Genomic DNA, 19,536 nt, shown 5'->3' with positions numbered 1-19,536 from the left:
GATAGATTGATGACGATATAGATATTAAATTCTACAATGTTTAGTTTTGTACTCAGTGTTATTCAAATAAATTGCTAAAGTTTTATTATAGACTAGCTTTTACCCGCGCTTTCGTCCGGCATGACCGGGATATATTCATTGATTAGGATAAAAAGTAGCATATATCTTTCTCCAACCCATGTAGTACGTGTATACTAAATGCCATAGTGTTTGGTTAAGCCATCAAGTCTATATGAGGTAACAAACAAACAAACTCAAAGTGAGTTACACATTTACGATATTATTAGGGGTATTTGCTATTTTAACTCCATTATTTAAATTTATAATTTTACCTAAATGCATCATTCCTACATTCATAAATTATACTTTCATAATTAGGTATCACTTCTACTGCTTTGATAAATAAATACTAGGTAACAGATATTAGATCACAATGTCAAAACCGGCTTTGAAAAAATCGTCTCACTTACATTGATTTGATTTTAATTTCTTTAAATTTAGTTTATATTTTTTGGTACCAACTTTTTGGTAACAAACAAAACTGCTCCTTATTATTTCTAATTAAGGTTTAAACTACATTGAAATTATTACATATATTGAGCCAATTTTCTTTTAAACAGTATAGTCAAGATTAATATGAATTTGCTTTCAAGTTAGTAAGATGTTATCTAATTCAGTATAAAGTCAAGAAATGTTTTCCCTCATTACAAGTATTAGATGTTACATTATTTACAATTATTATAAAATTTCATCATCATTATTATTATCATTTTGATCATTCCTTATCTAGTGTTTAACATTAAAATTGATACTCTCTTAATTGTATTTTAAGACATCTGTCAATATATTAGATATGATTAACAGATTAAATTATTATAACAATAATTTAATTATAGCTTATTTTGTAAAGAATTTGCTATATAGATTGCAATTGTATTTAGGAAAACTATCATTAAATTATATATCACAGAAAAAAGTTAGATCTGATAAAGGATCTAGAAGATTATAACGATCATTTGTTTCCGTTAGTGTAACTATATGTAGATAATAAAGTATACAGAGATATTAAACACACTATTGTTTCGCATTAAATGACCAAACATACCTTGTCACTCAGTTGATTAATTTACACAAAAGTAGGGCGAACTTGGTCAACAACGATAGTCTCTGTTATCGACACACTATTTGCGTCTACGCCGCATTTCACATGACACTTTTTGCAAATTTTCACTATTTATTATCACCTCATACAGCACAATAAAAAATATTCGGAAATAAAATATTTAATTATTAATAGCACAACATATATATTTAATCGCAATTAAATTAGTTAAGCAGTCGTATTTGTAGCCTACTTTGACATGTATGTGCGAATGTTTTTAGAAAACTATATCGATAAGTTTATCTTCACTGATTAGATATTGGTTCCTTCAAGGATTGTAATTTGTTATTTACCTACCAGCAATATAGTATATAGGCTTACAAACGTGCATTGTTTATTTTAATTTTACTATTCATATTAAAACTTTTGCAGCATATGTCTACTTCAAATTCACAGTTATTCTACTTCATCCATCGACAAATAACATCATGAACATATATATATATATATATATATATATATATATATATATATATATATATATATATATATATATATATATATATATATATATATATATATATATAATTGTGTTTACGAGATATATCACGGTACAGAGGCATAACACCTTAATCCTCAGGAATGGCAACGCACGGGGAGTATCATAGACAAAACAGTATACTATGTTATGTCCATGATACTGTTCATGTCTATAGGCAACGGTTACCACTTTCCATCTGATGGGCCGTCAGCTTGTTTGCCATTCTAAGTTGCCTAACATATAGATATATTTTACAAATTGTTAATCTAAACATAAACCTCAAATAGAAAAGAAACATTTAAATGACGTGAGGACATATTAGCAAATTAAAAAGTTAGATAAAAGCATAATACGACGTAATAAGACGTAATAGCAACTCTATTCTATATATTTCTTAGCCAAATTCGATACATTTAACAGTCAATCAATGTCATACCATCAAAATACATGTAGCAAATAAATCATTGTATTCGTATAAGTTTCTAATATATCATATTGAGTCAATACTTAGTGTTATAGGATGAGTTTCAACCCCTTTATTAGTAATAAACTGGTATTATAATTGCAAACACATACCTGCAAAGAGTTTCCTGACGGTATACCGTGCTTTGGCCAATTGAGCTGCTGTACGTTGGTATTCTGTGTAAACTGCTTGAAGGCTGAATCTGTGGTCTTAAAAAGTTACTACCTCCGTACCCAAGCATTGGTGATTCGACAACAGAGCTCTCAAACACGCTAGTCTCATCAGTTTCTTCTTCAGTGACACCTGGTTTATAGAAAATTTTCCCAGCGGCAAGGGTTGGCTTCTTCCCATTTTTTTGTTCATCCTCTTTCACTTGCATTTCATATGATGGTTCAGCCATTTTGTCGCTAATTGTCACAAGAATTTTCTTAATATTAACGTCATTTCAGCTGTTGTATTCGTGGAGAGACGCATCAGAAAGATTCTTACGGTGATGTCTATTTATGAATTGAGCAGTATCTGAAAGAGGAGATATGTTTTTTAGTCTTTTTCTGCTACATTGTATTTCTACATATCTGCATAAACTGATTTTGTCCTGGGGTCTCTAAGAACAAGTTTAATTAAGATTTCTTCTTAGAAACTTCCTTTGGATACAAAATCGTCATAATTAATATAGGTATATTAAGTAATTTCATAATAAATCAATCATCTAAACTTATATCTTAAAGTCTGTACCAAAAAATCTGGTTGAAGTAATTTAAAGCCTGCTTACTTATCGACTTATTATTTAAATCAGCATTGAGATACTTAGTTGATTTAAGAATTATTTTCTCGCACACGCACTCGCACTTTTATATACGAATTTATTTAATTAATATTTTTTCATTATGTGATTACCTTATTTAAGTAAGTAATTCACAGTAACAATTTAATTAGTCTGTAGTATAATTGACAAAAATATTTGGCTTATTTTTACTGCCATTCCCTTTTGAAAAACAATATGGCTTTGTAAATTTTAATATAATAAATAACTAACCCTATCCCGCGGCTTTACTTTCGAACTCTTTTATCCGTGAATCACCATAAAATCTTGCTTTAATTTAGTACATGGTGCACTCATGTTTTATTTTATACATTACCGTTCAGGCGTTTGTGTGATAAATATCCAAATATACCTACTTTTAAATTCGTAATAATAATACGATAATAAATACTGTTTAAGTACAAATTTTTCTATTTAAATGATTTTCTTATTATAAAAAAACTTACCGGAAGAAAAAAACGCATTTGATGTTAAACGATAATTGTAAATAATAATGATAATGATAATTATAAATAAGCAACGCCATCTATGAATGATTATTAAAACCAAAAAGCAGTCGAATGTAAATACGAAATATCGAATTTTTTACATTATATTTCCAATAAAATTTAGGAATATTTGTACCTAACAAAATATACAGATATGTTATTGAATCTGTAGGGTAATAGACGTAAAACATAATGCGATATAATAGTTGCGACATCTGGTGTCCAATGGATACATTAATCTATTATTATCTTTGAAGTTTCAGATTCTATATTTTTATTCCAGAAGTTTTATATAAATTTGTCGAAAACTATGACACTGGGTCACTCTCACTCGGCTCGTGTCAGTTATGTCACGTCCTTGCTCTCATTAGGATGTGGTCTATCTCAATACTTCATGCTGTTAACGCCCGACGTTTGTCGGATGTCTTCATATCCTCCCACGGGATTATCTGTATTGCGGAAAACCTCATAAAATAATCCAATTCCGCGATCATATCATTTTATGTGTCGTCCTTCCTTCACAATTAGGTAGCGCAGTCCACTTAGATCTCTAAACAAAGTAAGGAGTTGCAATTGCGCTAGTCTTCCTTAACATATGCAGAAGCCATGCACAGAGATTTGCATGATTATATTGTCAATTATTATAATAAATAAATTCCATTAATAATTTAAACATTTATTTACGATTAAATAGCAATTTATGTACATTGTATGAATATTTATTGGGATATAATTTTAAAATTTTATTTTAACTTTGGTGTTTTAGTAGGACACTTAGTTTGTACCACTATTTGTGATCTAGACAATTACAACTTTACACACAGAATATACGAGTCCTATAATATTGTCCAAATTATTACTGCGAATTGTACCTACTTTTATTTATATTATCGTCAATTATTTAAAACTTGGGATTTGTACTACATTTTCTTGAGATATCGTACGTCATGCATATGAATTTATGTTGATAAACGTGCAAAATTAGATATGCAAAGAAAACAATAAGGTTTTGACAAATTGTAACTAGCAACAAATATAATATAGTTCTATCTACTATTTATAAATTAGTGTATATTTTTTTTCAGAATGTGTTTATTTCTATTTTGCGAAACTCATATACCTGGCACCTGTATACTTGACCATTTGCGAAGGCCGATCTCAATTACTAACTGTCCAGTAATTAATCAGTTTCTAGCTACTGGCCTACTCAATGTAAAGGGCGATATACATTTAACAGTGTGATTGGACTTAAATTTTCTTTCTTATCTTAAAATAAATTTTCGTAATTAGTCTAGTTATAAATGCATTATTATTTATTAATTATATTTCATGTAATAAATATTTTGAAATACAAAAGTTAGACTCTGCGTCTAGACACTATTGTGATGTGCGTTACAATAAATTTTGTAATGTTTAGTTCATTCATGTTTATAGACAACGGGCATTATTTAGCATGAAATAGCTTCTAAGCTTAGGTCCAAATAAGCTTATATTTGTTATTCTTAGATTATTAAACAACAGAACCCTATTGTTCAAAATCAAACTATAAGAATTTAAGAACATTTAAAAAATAAAAATTTAATATAAAATATGGTGTTGCCAAAAAAAACGATATACCAATTCTTATAAGTTTTACACGAGCGTTCTTATTCATAAAAACGTCAAACGTCTCATAAACCTATTTTAGCTATTGAAATGTTTTGTCTTTTTGTTTTCGCTAATTTCTCAATTTTATAAACGGTGACAAAACACTAATTGTTAATATAGATTCGTAGAACGTATTAGTTTTCATGAATAAAGGGGTAATATTATATAGAGGATAGATTTGGTCATTTATTTATTCGTAATGGATAAACTTAAAAACTACTAAACCAACTTTAAAAATTCTTTCACCTATAAAAAGCTACGTTATCAGCGAATAACATAAGGCCACATTATTATGTTCGAAAATTCTATCTGCCTGTGCGAAGACGAGCCGAATCGCCAGTATTTTATATTAACAAAACTAATGAAAAAATGTTTAATAAAAAAAAATAAGTATCTTACTTTTTTAAAATGAAAGTTATTATTATTTCTTAGTGTATTATGTGCTTAATACATGATCACATGCAACATAATCGCTTAGAATATTATTCTATGCAATTTATGTTATATTTATGATCGTAGTGACATTCATACCGCAGTACTTACCTGTTACTTCAAGGTGTCAATGTGAAAAGAATTATACTTAAGGTTATGCACCTGGGGTTAGTAGAATCATTTTTACTGATATTATAAATGTAGAAGTAATAGATAGATAGATAGATACTCTTTATTGTTTCCTACAAAGATTACAGTAGTAAACTTATTATAGATAGATACAAACAATTACTTAAATAAAGTCAGTTCTTTTGTTACTCAATGCTTTAACAATTCAACTAATCGTGATGAAATTTGGTATATATAGTTGAGATGGAGAAGACTACTAATTATTTAAGTTAATCAACATATCTCAATCCAATAAATGAAGTCGCAGGTACTTTAATATAATTATTTGTAAATCCTTACTAACATTTTAAATTAGAAAGTATGACCTTATTATCGTTGGTGCATTAATGGCTCAAATGATCATCACGACATATATAATTCATTTGGTATTTATAGTATAGAGAAGCACATAAGCTGCTTTTAATTCAGTCACGCGAATGAAGTCGGAACACAGTTAAAATTTATTATTTAACACATACGTACATCTATAATATTTTTATATAATAAATTGCAGATATTTCTAATATAATATTTCCGAATAATTCTTATTCGGTTATCTCTGACAGGTGAGTTTTAAAAATAAAATTACTGTTACTATTATTATAAAGCGATATGAATTTAGTTAGTACCGTTTTTTTTTTTTTAATATAGAAGTTTAATTATTAATTCACAAGAAGTGATAGGTGAGCTTTAAATACACATGCCTTCATCTAAAAAAACATTAGAAATATACAACTCAATTTTAATGGCTTCATCTCAATACTTATTATTTTTATAATAACTATAGATACATATAGGTAGAATACAGTTCAGTTATAAAGACAGAAAAACTGACCAATATTTAAGTACTTATCCTTTTTAGAGGAGTTAAACTGTTTTGTTAAACAGGTGTTCTTAATTGGCAAATTTTTGTCTGTAATTGGTTTTGATGATCTTTTTTTGCAATCGACAAGACACACTTTCACATTGATTCGACATTATTTTTGTCATTGTTAAAGTCGCTGTTTTCTTGCAGACCAAAAAAACATTTTGTGTCCGAAATTTTAGTGGATGATTTACGTTTACGCTTCTAATATATATAATTTACAAAGAGTTAAATTAATTATTTCCAACGAAGAAATAAGGTATTTCTTATCAATATGTGAATATAAAAATTATTCAATATAAGCAGACCACCCCAGATAGACAGATAAATAAGTATTTTATATTATGTTTTAATAGACAAATTTTAAATCTTTGATTCATATTATTGTAATTTTAAATCACAATTTTATTTCAAAATAATATATAGCCTATTTGCTGATAATGTAGCTTCCTGTAGGTGAAAGAATTTTTAAAATCGGTTGAGTAGTTTTTGAATTTATTCATTACAAACAAACATATAAACAAATCAAATCTTTTCTCTTTATAATATTAATATAGGCAAATGTTTGGATTCTAGTATGGACTAATAAAGCTACATAATTCAAATCACCAGATAATAATGGCATTGTCATATTGTATTTAATTACTATCATTACGGCATACTTGGCATAAACATCACGCATTTACAACAGAAAACAATGACTATACAGGTGAAAGTTGTAATATTATTATAATATTGCCAAAAAAATTCATCAACTTTTTAAATAATTGTGTGTTGTCATACTTATATTATTTATCTTTATTATTTTTTATCTTTATATATCTTGACGTCAGGCAGGTGGCCGGTCGTAAAACTAAAAAACCAAATCTTTTTGTAATTTTGTAATATGTATATTTACGCCGACCCCAAATGATTGGGATAAGGATAGAAAGATGATGATGATGATTTTTTATCTTTATATATACCTATGTTCAACATGTAAACGTTAAAAGATGGGATGGAAATCAAGAATTCAAACTCACTTGTATGACATGTTTTGTCACTTACGAGTATATATGTTAATTTTATTTAACACTATCGTTATACAGTATTTTAATAATTCGGTTGTCTTTACGTTCATCTTATTCGTGAGACTGCTAAAAGCTACATTACTCATCTTCACCTATCGTCCTTCAGTGGTGCCTTGCCAACATATATCGTTAGCACAGGTGGGATTAGCATTTAAATTTATAATATATAATTTATCATGTATTTTAAAAAAGATAATAAAATCTGGTAATTTTCAAAGTTGGATTTTTATTGCTGTTAGAACTATCTCTTGCCCGTAATAATGTCCCTCAATCAATCAATATGATAAGCTCTGTATGTATAAGTTTCAACAAAAATATAAAAGCACAATGTATTGTTTTATTTAAAAACTTAAAATAAGTACAAAAAATGTAGGCATATTCTGTTCTTGAATATGTATTTAGTATACGCCACAGACTTGACTATAGTGTAATTGAAGCTCAAGAAATGGTTTTATTTCCAATTTGCATAGTTATTAGTGTACCTATACAAATATCATTATATGAGCTATTAAATATTTATGGGTATACTTTACTACCATTTCAATATTAGTGATTGAGTATGTATCAAAAAAGTATATGCTTGAAGACATATCATTAACTGAGTTCATTCGTACAATATATGCTACCAAGTTATACATACTACTTAGATACTTTTAGGATTGTTATTTGTAGCAATTGATTAGCAACTTTTATTAAAAGTTTTTTGTTATGGCAAGTCATATAATTTGTTTTTTTACAGTGTAATTATCTATTAATTCTCATTGTATTTCTTCGCGTTCTCTAATTCATGTTATTCCATCCTATTTTGAAAATGATTAAGATTATCATATTTTAATTTTTTCTGCATGAAATATCGAATAGATTATAATAATCAACATCTTCTATGATTCCGTGATATTCTAAGATATTTCATGAAATCTCTTATATTTTTCATTTCTCTGCGACATATTCACCAAGCCGGTCTGCCCACAATATGAGTCAACACGAAATTGGATGTCATGTGGGTACAACTCGCGACTTGCCTGACACTTCACCTATATATTTGTAGGGCTGACAACAAAACTATTGACAGGTATTATTTAATTACATTTTTAAAAGTCTATTATTTATATAATTAAAAAAAATAGAATGGTACCTCAACTTACGCTATTGATTTATGATGGCGAAGTACCAATGAGAGATGACAGGTAAAGATGAAGTCAATTGAACCATTGTAATGAATTTACCGCGTGGAGGTGGACTTTATAGATAATATTTTTAGAATTACCAATTACTTAATAATCCTCTTCTTCTTTTATATTTGTTAGCCATGCTCCCAGGTTCAATTCTCGGTCAGGTCAATTTAGAAAATACGCATCTTTGTATTTTGAGTTACTTTTGTTGAAGATTGAAGAGCATCAGGATTTGATTGTCTAACAACTATTATTATTAAGAAATATTTTATGTAACTAGTAACAGTTAATAGAAAAAAACAAATAATTACTTGGTTTTGTAATATTTACAATATAGAAAACCATGATGGAATAATAATGCAGAGCAAATACCTGCCTGCTGTAATTGAAATTTTACGAATTTTTTTTTTTTTTTAAATAATGGAATTATTTAAAAAAAGTAGATATCAAAATAATATATAACGGAGAACTGTGAAATTTATTTACTTATTATTCTATCAATGCTCAACCTAAATTAAATTTCATATAAAGGTCGGAACATACGTAATATGTGTTTTAACTATTCAATTGCAAAGTTAAGCTCTAAATATATCATAAAAAGGATAATTTCTTTTCTGACAACCCTAATTATCTCTGTCATAGATACGATGACTATGATCTGCGACGTTTTAATTTGCTTAAGTAATTGTATAATTTAATTATTTCAATTATAATTACAACTTTGACTGCAAATATTAGCATTTTAACACTACCTATTCCTGAAACTTTTATCAAAATCGTTTATTTTCAAGATTAATTACTCTTGACTTAACTCTCTAAAGTCCAAAACTCTACTTAGAGTGTAACGATCAACTTTGCAAGAATCACTGTTTATTTTATATCTTCTTTAGGTGTGATAATCAATGAGCTAATTGGTCCATTTGATTGTTACCTATAAACATTAATGATACCATGAACTTCAAAGAAACTGTGCTTTTCATTAGATGATAAAGATTAGGTGATAAAAGTTGTAACAACGGACGACTAGTGTTTCTTATAAATGTTAGGAAGAATTAAAATATTCTTATGACAGAAATTTTGCTAGATAAACCTTTAAACAGAAATATAATAATATCTATGTATTTTAATGTGTTTATTTAATAAATTATTGTTTGTGAATAAGTAAAATTACAACAATAAAGAGAGAAAGAGTGAGTAAGAGATAGAGACACTATTAAGTATATAAAATTTCCAAATTTTGTAAATTTTTTTTATATGTTTACACTAATATTACACTTCCCCTTTTATAGTCTAGCATTTACGTAGATAACTGTTTTACCAATTATTTGTATATACATAAATGAAAGTAATAATTATGTGACAAAGTAAGTAACATAGCACAAATGTTGGCAACGCTTGTTTGACTAAAGAAGCAAATAAACTCTTCACCTTGAACATACCTATCGAATATCTTGGAGGTTTTGTAGGTATAAAGATGAATATTACAATTTAATGCGTGAGTACAATATAATCAGCTGGTCATGACGAGTTATAGACATATTGTGTGTAGCATTGTATATTTACAATTCAAATGAAAACGTGTCGAGTGCGAGTTCGACTGGCTTTCAAGTAGAACATAAGGCGTTATAATATAATTGTTCCAATTTTATATGTAATATTAAGATATTAGATACCATGTATATTGTATTACAAAGCATGTAGTATTATTATGAACAAATAACAATAGTGTTGTAATAAGATAGTGTAAAATTGACGCGGCAAATTTAATTGAAGTTTTTGTTTCTCGAGTGGAATGTCAACGCAAATTTATTAGTAAAAAGATTACCTTTATAATTGAAATACTTACCACGGTCAACGGCGTACATGTGCATTGTTTTCAATGAACTCTCTGATACTCATCTCACATCAAACGAACAGAGTACCTACTACACTTTTGTGCTCACAATTTTAATTTATAACAGTATTATTACAATGATATATGTAATGGTTTATGTTTTGGATGTTTCGCGTATTATTTTAGGGTAGGTAGATACCTTTGGCATGTGTGGTTCGTTTGCCAGGATAACGTGGACTGGTCGTCAACTCGTCAGCGTCAGCCGAGCCACTCTTGCGCCTCGTCGCTAGCTACCTATTCCAATTGTGAACCACGATTATTTGTTAACTAGCCACGCGTTCGGAAACAATTGTCTGTTTGCTTTGAGCTGCTGCAGATAAGATTTTTGCATCCTGCCTCATGTTTATTTATTGGTTAAGGTGTGCAGGTTTTAATAGAACATAACTTATAATATACAGAAAGAATTTTGTTTATCATAAAAATAAATTCACCTCTTACTTAATACGAAAGGAAATCGGCACGTAAACAGAAGAAAAAGTGCTTGGAAAAATTTCAGCTTCAACCCATAGTAGTCGAAGTTACGATGCATTCTTTTAAAATAATATAGGTGTGCTTATCTACTATTCTTACTATTCTTATCTATTATTATCGATTATGCGAAAGACGATGCTGAAATAACGTTGAATAGATAAGTATGTAGGTTATTTTGTTTGAAAATGGGATAGACAGCAATCCTACCGCGCCATCGATATGTACTGGCATGGCATCCTAGTGAGAGATGATAAACGAACATGCGGTATCTTTACCTAAATTGTATGTCAAAGGTTACTAAGAGTTCGCCATCTAATGTATAGGCGTAAATATTAGCTAGATACCCAGTATTGTTTTTTGTTTATATTGGAACATTAATTATAAAAGGCAGGTATGTAGATTAGTCTGTGAGAATTTTCTGTGAATGTGCACTTAAAATAATGATTACTTCTAATAAATTAATTATACACATATCTTCCTGCCTATTGGTTAATATTTTATATACAAAAACTCGTGTCACGGTGTTTGTGGTCGAACTCCTCCGAAACGGCTCGACTGATTTTAATTATTTTTTTATTTATGCTTGGTAGGTATGAGAATAGCTCGTCAAGTATATTTCATACCGCCAAGTGATTAGTTTGTCCCTATTTAGAAAAATTTATTTACATGGCAGAACAACTATTACCGCGTCAGCTAGTCTAGCATAAAAACATAGGAAGGTAAGTATTTACACAAAGCTACAAATTTATAGAGCTCATTATCATAACCATTATCAAGATGATGACAATAACAGACTATGTAGACAGATGTAGTTGCAACTATATTGCACTACGTTCTTGTATCTTGTATATGTATATGTGTATTACCTTTATGGTAAACTTACGAAACTGAAAAAAATACATTTTACAGGGGAACGTTTTTAAGTATTAGAATGAAAATAACTTTTGCCAGAAGACTACTGTAAAAGATCATGCTAACATTTTAGTTTTAAAATCCTGTTTTTTATTGAATGCGCTTAATTAATTATTATTATATTACAAGTATCAGAAATAAATGCATTTTCGTTACTTTGCACCTTCATACATGAGAGTTCCTAGGTATTGAGTTATACAACAGCAAATCTACGAAAGTGGCAGTTTCATAAGTTGCCAAAGAAAATAATTTATTTTAATATCTAGCAAACTAACGAAAATGCCACTTTCGTAAATATACCAAGGCATAAATCACGTGTTTTGGAGAAAACTTCAGTTTAAATAACAACGTTATAGCAATAATGCATGTAAAATAACTAAATTAGGATTGAAAAATTGATAAAATAAACATTGAAATTTTCAAATTAAAGTGTTTATTATAGAAAATACTATAAAAATATGCTAAGTAACTTTACTTTGGGTACATCACAAAAATAAGATTCGAGCTACTCGATTTCTTTAACTGTTAGAGATAGAAATTTGAAAATTAGCTACTATAAGTACTCGTAATATGACGCAAAATGAGGATTTTTAAAGAAATGTCAAATTTGAAAAAACAGATTCGTAAATTTGCCATAGAGGTGACGATATAGTGTATATAGTCCAATTCATTTTTAACATAACATACCACCTATATGTCAATAATGAAAAAATTTACAAATTCGTCATCCATCCGCCTCTGCACCGCGTTACACCAGAGGCAGTTGCCGCTGTCATTGTTCGAAGGCACTTTCAAGTCTCATTTGTCGTCCTACTGTATGTCAATCAATTGTACCTATAGCAACCATTGAATGCTGATCTAACTTTCCATTTTATATTCATAAGAAATCGTTGTACAGCACAGATCGAGTTATGTTGGTCAAACGGTTCTATCATAAATCAAATTAGGTAAAAAATTTCAAACATTTGTTTTGGTGGCCATTAAGACCGCTTTTAGTTTTGTAAGTAACCTACTGTTGTAATTGCTCGACCTCATTATATTTTTACGTTTTGTTGCATATACGTACATATACGAGTATTGCTCTTCCATTCTTCTCTATCCGCAATCTTTTCCGTATTCACTTCCATTCTGGCATATAATGTTTCACACAGTCCATTCATGTCTTTTTAGATCTTCCTTTGCTCTTGTAGCCATCTTTTCCTTTCCTGTCTATCATCCCATCCTTTGCCCTTTATATTCATACATGCTACCTTCCTTAAAGCGTCTATTATATTATCTGTTATATCTAACTGTAATTTAAATAATAACATTGTGTACTTACCTAAAAAAGAATAAAAGATCAAGCGCTCTGATGGCTTTGTATTTTTTTTGTTTTATAATTTATTGTACATCTACCTATATTTCAAAAAACCAACAAACGATAGGAAAGTAATATTTTAAAAGACTAGGTATATGTAGGCCTATGCACCAGTACTCAACATGTGATTAGAATGATAATAAGTATAGTTTTTACAAAATTTGCTAACACCTAATATAACTTGCATAATATTGTTCGAAATATGAATTTAATAAAATATGATTCGATCCCGTCGTTTCGGCATTATTTTCAATTTCTACTACTATTACTATGATATAAGTATAATAGTATTTCATTTAAATCACAGTACATGTAATACTCCTGCATAGCTCTTAAGTACCTGTAATGCGAATTGGCGAACAAAGAAAACAGGATGTTGTAGTTGAAGCAAGATTCATATTAACCTTTTGTGTGGCCATCACGACGAAGACGAGGACAGAAGGAGTAAAGACGACAATAAATAATATAAGAGCTAATAATAAATTTTACGTATAAATATAATATAAACAGCAGCATCTACAAAAATAGTTAAAAATATTTAATCAATGTAAATTACCTGGAGAAAGTCAAAGCAGACACGACAACCTAAAATAAGCTTTGCGAAGACTGATAAGATCTTTAAATTTAAATATTCATTTATATAATGTATTTTTATTACTCTTACTTTTACAGTCTCAGAAAACCTATTATGTTGTAATTTCTTCCTTCAGAACAATATTCCAATGCAATCAACTATAAAGCACTTAAACAATAAATTATTTAAATATAGATAGATAGATAGATATTTTTTATTGTTTCCTCCAAAAGATTACAATAGTAAACTTATTATAAATATAAATAATAATAAGAAACATGTTATGCTGTAAACATAAGTAGAGAGAAAACTGTTCGTCCGAAAATGTGAAATTAATATTATTTTATTATGTAAACACCTACAGGTCTACATGAAAGTTAAAAACTAACATTGATACAGGTATTGCATATCATTTCCCTGAAAACTTATTACTTACCCTGATGTTGTAAATACCATCATGCTACAGTAACGGCTTATTTTAAGGTGGTGTAAAAGCTATAAAAAGAGATTTACTATTGTAAAATATTACGATACTGTTGCCAAATCTATTTTTTTTGCAGGTTTAACTAAATATTTGTAAAATTAATATGTATTACGTAATTACACAGTGAGTACTTGATCTTTATTTATCTAAACAATGACGTAAGTCACAAGACTATTAAATAATATTTTCCTGCGTTTTATTCCTAGATTATAAAGATAGAGTGTCTCCATAAAAATGCTTCGAGAAAAGCGGATCAACTTTTGCATACAATTTTGCATTTTATAAAGTTATGAATCATTATTTATAATTTCTTTATTAATTTTATCTTATAATTTCTGCATGTTTTTAATGTTCCTAATTACTCATTTTATTTATTCAATAATTAAATATAGATACGTCAAGATACATTGTGTGCATAAGTATATAGAACACTGATTAAAAAAAAAGAGTGAGCTATTTTGAGAATTGCCTGACAAAAAATTTACCTGTTTTTGGAGCTCAAGGCTCCATCTATATAATCTAAGTTTTTATTATACGTTAAATCCCAGATTATAACAGAACGTACCGAATCGTACTGATCTCTGTATCCTTCTAACGGGTCGGTGCACGTGACAGATGGTCTGTCAGCGGCGTGGCGCGTTCAAGAGCATAGCGATTATCGAATTACGCTCCCCGCGAAGAGGTAATGTTGCTCTTTCATTTGTCATGGCCGATGCTCTTTCCGATGGCTCGGCTCCCTCGACCTCAGGTGCATCCAGGAATATCCACTCATGATTCATGCGCTACGCTGATTTAAAATAGGAAGATGATCGGTTACAAATGTTAAGTTCTTATTTTAAATATTTATTGTTTCCTCCAAAAATTTACAGTATTAAACTTATTATAAATATATACAAACAATTTCATGAAATGTTCACACTGAAAAAACAATGGGCGGCCTTATTGCTAAAAGAGATCTCTTCCAGACAACCTTTGGATAGAGAAGGGTAGTTATAAGCAGTTTGATCAGAAGTGCAATAAAAATTCTGTTATAAATACATATAGAAATGAAATATATGCACTAATATAAATATATATTCCCACTTTCTTTTAAATACGTATAGACATATCTACTTAAATACATACTTAAATATAGATAAGTCTGTTAGCCCATTGTGATGAATTCACCAGGAATTCAGCACGATGGTTTCCAGGAGGACCACATGGAGGTCGACCCGATAGAGTATATTGCTAGCAATGGGACTGGTAGTTCGTATTACTAACAATAAATCATAGATATTATGTTACGACAAATAGAGGTCAGAATAAATATGTATGAACCCCTAAAAACCACACCAAGTCGATTCAATATTTTTGAGTCTAAGAATAATTTAATAAAAAAAAATTTTGAATGAAATTTGTTTTCACATAAATGATAAATATACCTAATTTTTATCTTAAGTTTAAATGTATTCTTTTAGCGCTTCAACGGGTCAACCAATCGTCACAAAATTTGGGATATTAGCTAGAAAATGACATAAGCTACTCATTCTATTATATACACTAATCAACCGGATGAAGTCGCGGAAAAAAACTAGTACAGAATAAATTAAATTATCTATGGAATTCCATTATTAACATGTTAAAATCTTTTGGCGTATTATTTAATTGTGAACCAAAAAGAGCTGTATTATGTTTTATACCAAAAAAATTACCCAATAAAATGGCGAAAAAGATTAAATAATAATAAAATCTGTGATAAAATTATAACTATTAGTTTATTATATTCGATCGCTTGTACAACGAACTATGTTATAGGGAATTGTTTGTTGTCCTCACGGCTTGGAGCAAAAGCGGAAGGGATTGTTAGTAATGCTACCTATCAATTCCTTTGATATCAATATACCTTATCAGGTCGAAATCCCCGTGTTCCTTCTGAAAACCATTGTGCTAAATTCCAGGTGTATACACCTGGAATACTAACCTGACCTACGTTCTCATCAGGTGAACAGTATGCCTGTTTACAATTGCAGAAGTCAAATTCAGAGCCTTCATCCTTTTTTAAATGTATTAAATAATAAAACTATTGTGTCGGCAAATATACGCCATCTAGCGATGAGTAGAATAATCAATATATATTTCCATACAAGCACAAAATGGCTGTACCTCTATATATATGCTTAATAGACATAACTATAAAATATAAACTACTACTAAAATTATGATAAAATACTGTATTAATTTCCAATGACAATTTAATTATAAATACTATTTGGCAATAAATATGTCACGCCCTCTACTAAACCAGTAATACATATTTGTAAGTAATAGCCACTGTATATACTAGGTGGCATCTCTGTATTTAACTTAGTTTATATTAAGTGAGTGAATGAAAATTGAATAGTAATGAAAAGATCTTTGCTGAAATTAACACAAAAACAATGGGTGTAAATGAAATGGTAACCCTGCCTATGCTTTCGGTGTACGCTAGCGGAGCATCAGTAAGAGATGATAGGTGAAGATGGTTGCAAGTCAGTTGGCCCGCCATCACGAATTCGACAAGAATTAACCACGGTGGTTTCCAGGGGGGAATCGCGTGGAGGTCAAATTGGTAAGATATATTGCTAGCAATGGGTCTATTAGACCGCATTACTAAGAACCCTTTTTCCCCCGGTCGGGTCAATAATACGCTTGTCTACGTTTTCATTGAGTTCCAATGAAACAGACTGATTTACTGTTACAGTAGGTATTTATAACTCGTATCAATATACTGTAATGCACATTGAAAATTTTTGCAGGGACAAATTTAAACATTCGCTTTTTTCATGCCCAATCTGTTCAGTGCACAATTTTTTCGATGTATTGTGCTGCAGGACATTAAAAAAAAAACTTAAATAACGACTGCAATAATTTTAATTTTTACGAGGTTTAATCTACATAACAAGAATTTACTAAGAATAAAATACATTTTACACATAATATAACAATTATTACTATATGATTAAATAAGTTAATTAATGAATAAATAAATGAAAACGATTCAAGTTAGAAACACTTATAACTAAAAAAAAAAAATGCATTACCTATAATTTTTATTAAAATAATCTACAAACTTTATTTTACTAAAGCCAAATGGGCATTATATATTATTAAGGACGGTATATACTGCGTTCTCATTTTATTATCTATAAGTAGTCCATTATTACTGTCCAAGTAATCCTACTACTTAAAATAGTTCTATGCTGAAACTAGTGATGAAGAAATAAGAAGACGCTATCCGCCATTCATAAGCTTCGTTGATATTTTTGGTTTAATAAGTAATTTAATTAAAACTCTTAGTTCCATTAAGTCTCGATACATACACTGCATTGCTGTATATTGTATTTGAAGTGTAGATACCAGTATTTTTAAAGAAGACAATTGTATGTTGTAATTCTTCATATTAAAATCCAGTTTCATGAGCATTTTGTTCAATTTTTCCATTTCTTCCTTAAGACATTTATTTCCTTCCAATAAATGTGACATTTCATTCCATTATTTTCTGCTATTCAAAATAACTTGATAGTTGATTTTAATCTACTTTATAAAATATTAATATCTATAAAAATTATTAACACTTCGTAATAAATATTTTTTTTTAACTAAATTTCACCAAGCGCTTATAGGCGTTAACAATCACCAGTATCAAAATATTAACGAAAATCGATTGTGTACAAGTATTATCACACTCGCTACAACTTTGTAAGGAAAATTAAATCGCTTTTTACTTCTTGTTTAAAATTAATGAGTCACTCGTGTAGGGGCATGCATGATAAGAAATTTAATATAGATAACACGCTACTTGATAATACAAAATCCTAATCACTTCCCGGCAATATATCAAAATCAAGGTCTTAAAACAATAACATTTGAAATTTGTTTTTACATTTTGGTAAGGTACTTCGTAATTTTTGGCAACCGACTTCAATACAGTACAGTACTTTCTCAGGTACAATACCTCACCTCATCCCCTTTATGTTAAACAGGGTTAAACATAAGCTTTATATAGGTACACATGCATAACAATCACAGACATTATTATATGTCTGTTATAATAATATACGTATATATTCTTATAATCTTGGGGTTAAATTAACAGCAAGTTAAATAAGTAAAAATTTTTTCGTAGCCTACCGTTACCTACCGGGTCCATTTTTTTATTGGAATAAAACTATTCTATGTTTCAAGTTGGAGCAACATTTTAGGAGATTACTGTGATTCAAAAAACCAAATCATCCTCAAATAAACATCATCAGTGAGTCCTCAGGAAAGGTACAGAAAGCGGTGCTCTTAGATATTGCCCGCATAGTACATTGGTTTCTCTCCCTGGGGCCTGAACCCCGGCCGGCTGTGCTTCTGTCGGGGGTTTGTTTGTCACCTCCTCTCCTTAAGAGGGAGTAAAATCTAAATAATAATAATTATCATTTTATTTGCCAATAAATAAAAATTAATTCCTTTTATGTCAAGTATATACCCATAGTTAACATTCAATTCATTAATATAATTTAAAGTAATTATAATTTAGACATTAGTCATTTAAAATTTTTGGCTCTCGTAAACTGGTTTCTAAATACTTGATCACAGACTGATTCCTTATAACAACGAACAAATGCATTTTTTTTATTACCTAAAAGAGAGTTGCAAATAACCGTTAGTGCTGCCTCTATAGAGCAATTTAGAAACTAAAATAACAAATTAATTTTGTTTTTTGTCACCTCTTTACAAATAAATGATACTATTTAGTGGAACAATGCACATTTAACCATTATTCTTTTTAGTGTAACAAGTGTTTGCAAAATGTTCACGCCATAGAAGTAATATAATGTACTCACATGTTTGTGCAGTAAGCCGATACTGAGGCGCCATTTTTGTAAACTTATCATGTGAGGAACAATATGAACTAAATTTATACAAGACTTATGTAAAATTTTTATAAATTCAGATAGCCCATAAAACAATAAATTAACGAAGTTATGAAATTAAAATATTAGGTTAAAAGATTAATTTAGAGAATGGCTCATAGAATTGGCCCCCATTGTTTGCTATTAAAGAGTA

General features: G+C 29.2%; 1 protein-coding gene across 7 annotated transcripts in view; it reads right to left on the bottom strand.

Annotated features, from left to right (window-relative positions):
- Nucleotides 1-10,850, bottom strand: part of LOC113510996 (G protein-activated inward rectifier potassium channel 3-like) — a 28,183-nt gene extending 17,333 nt beyond the window's left edge. For 2 of the 7 annotated variants that reach the window (XM_052903561.1, XM_052903560.1), the window contains exon 1: nucleotides 1,106-1,373. Coding sequence is in view for 2 of the 7 variants with exons in the window: in XM_052903562.1 (XP_052759522.1) it covers nucleotides 2,220-2,506 (287 nt within the window). In the remaining 5 variants the exon portion in view is untranslated. Of the gene's footprint in view, nucleotides 1-1,105; nucleotides 1,375-2,219; nucleotides 2,626-10,617 lie in introns of those variants that run through there. The other 5 variants (XM_052903562.1, XM_052903559.1, XM_052903564.1 and 2 more) reach the window with 5 other exon arrangements.
- Between the last annotated feature and the right edge of the window lie 8,686 nt (nucleotides 10,851-19,536).

The sequence above is a fragment of the Galleria mellonella genome, unplaced genomic scaffold, assembly GCF_026898425.1.
Source record: "Galleria mellonella isolate WM207_F2 unplaced genomic scaffold, CSIRO_AGI_GalMel_v1 utg139, whole genome shotgun sequence".
NCBI lineage: Eukaryota > Metazoa > Arthropoda > Insecta > Lepidoptera > Pyralidae > Galleria > Galleria mellonella.
Note: the sequence above shows the minus strand (reverse complement) of the source record. Positions and strands in the feature narration are given on the sequence as shown.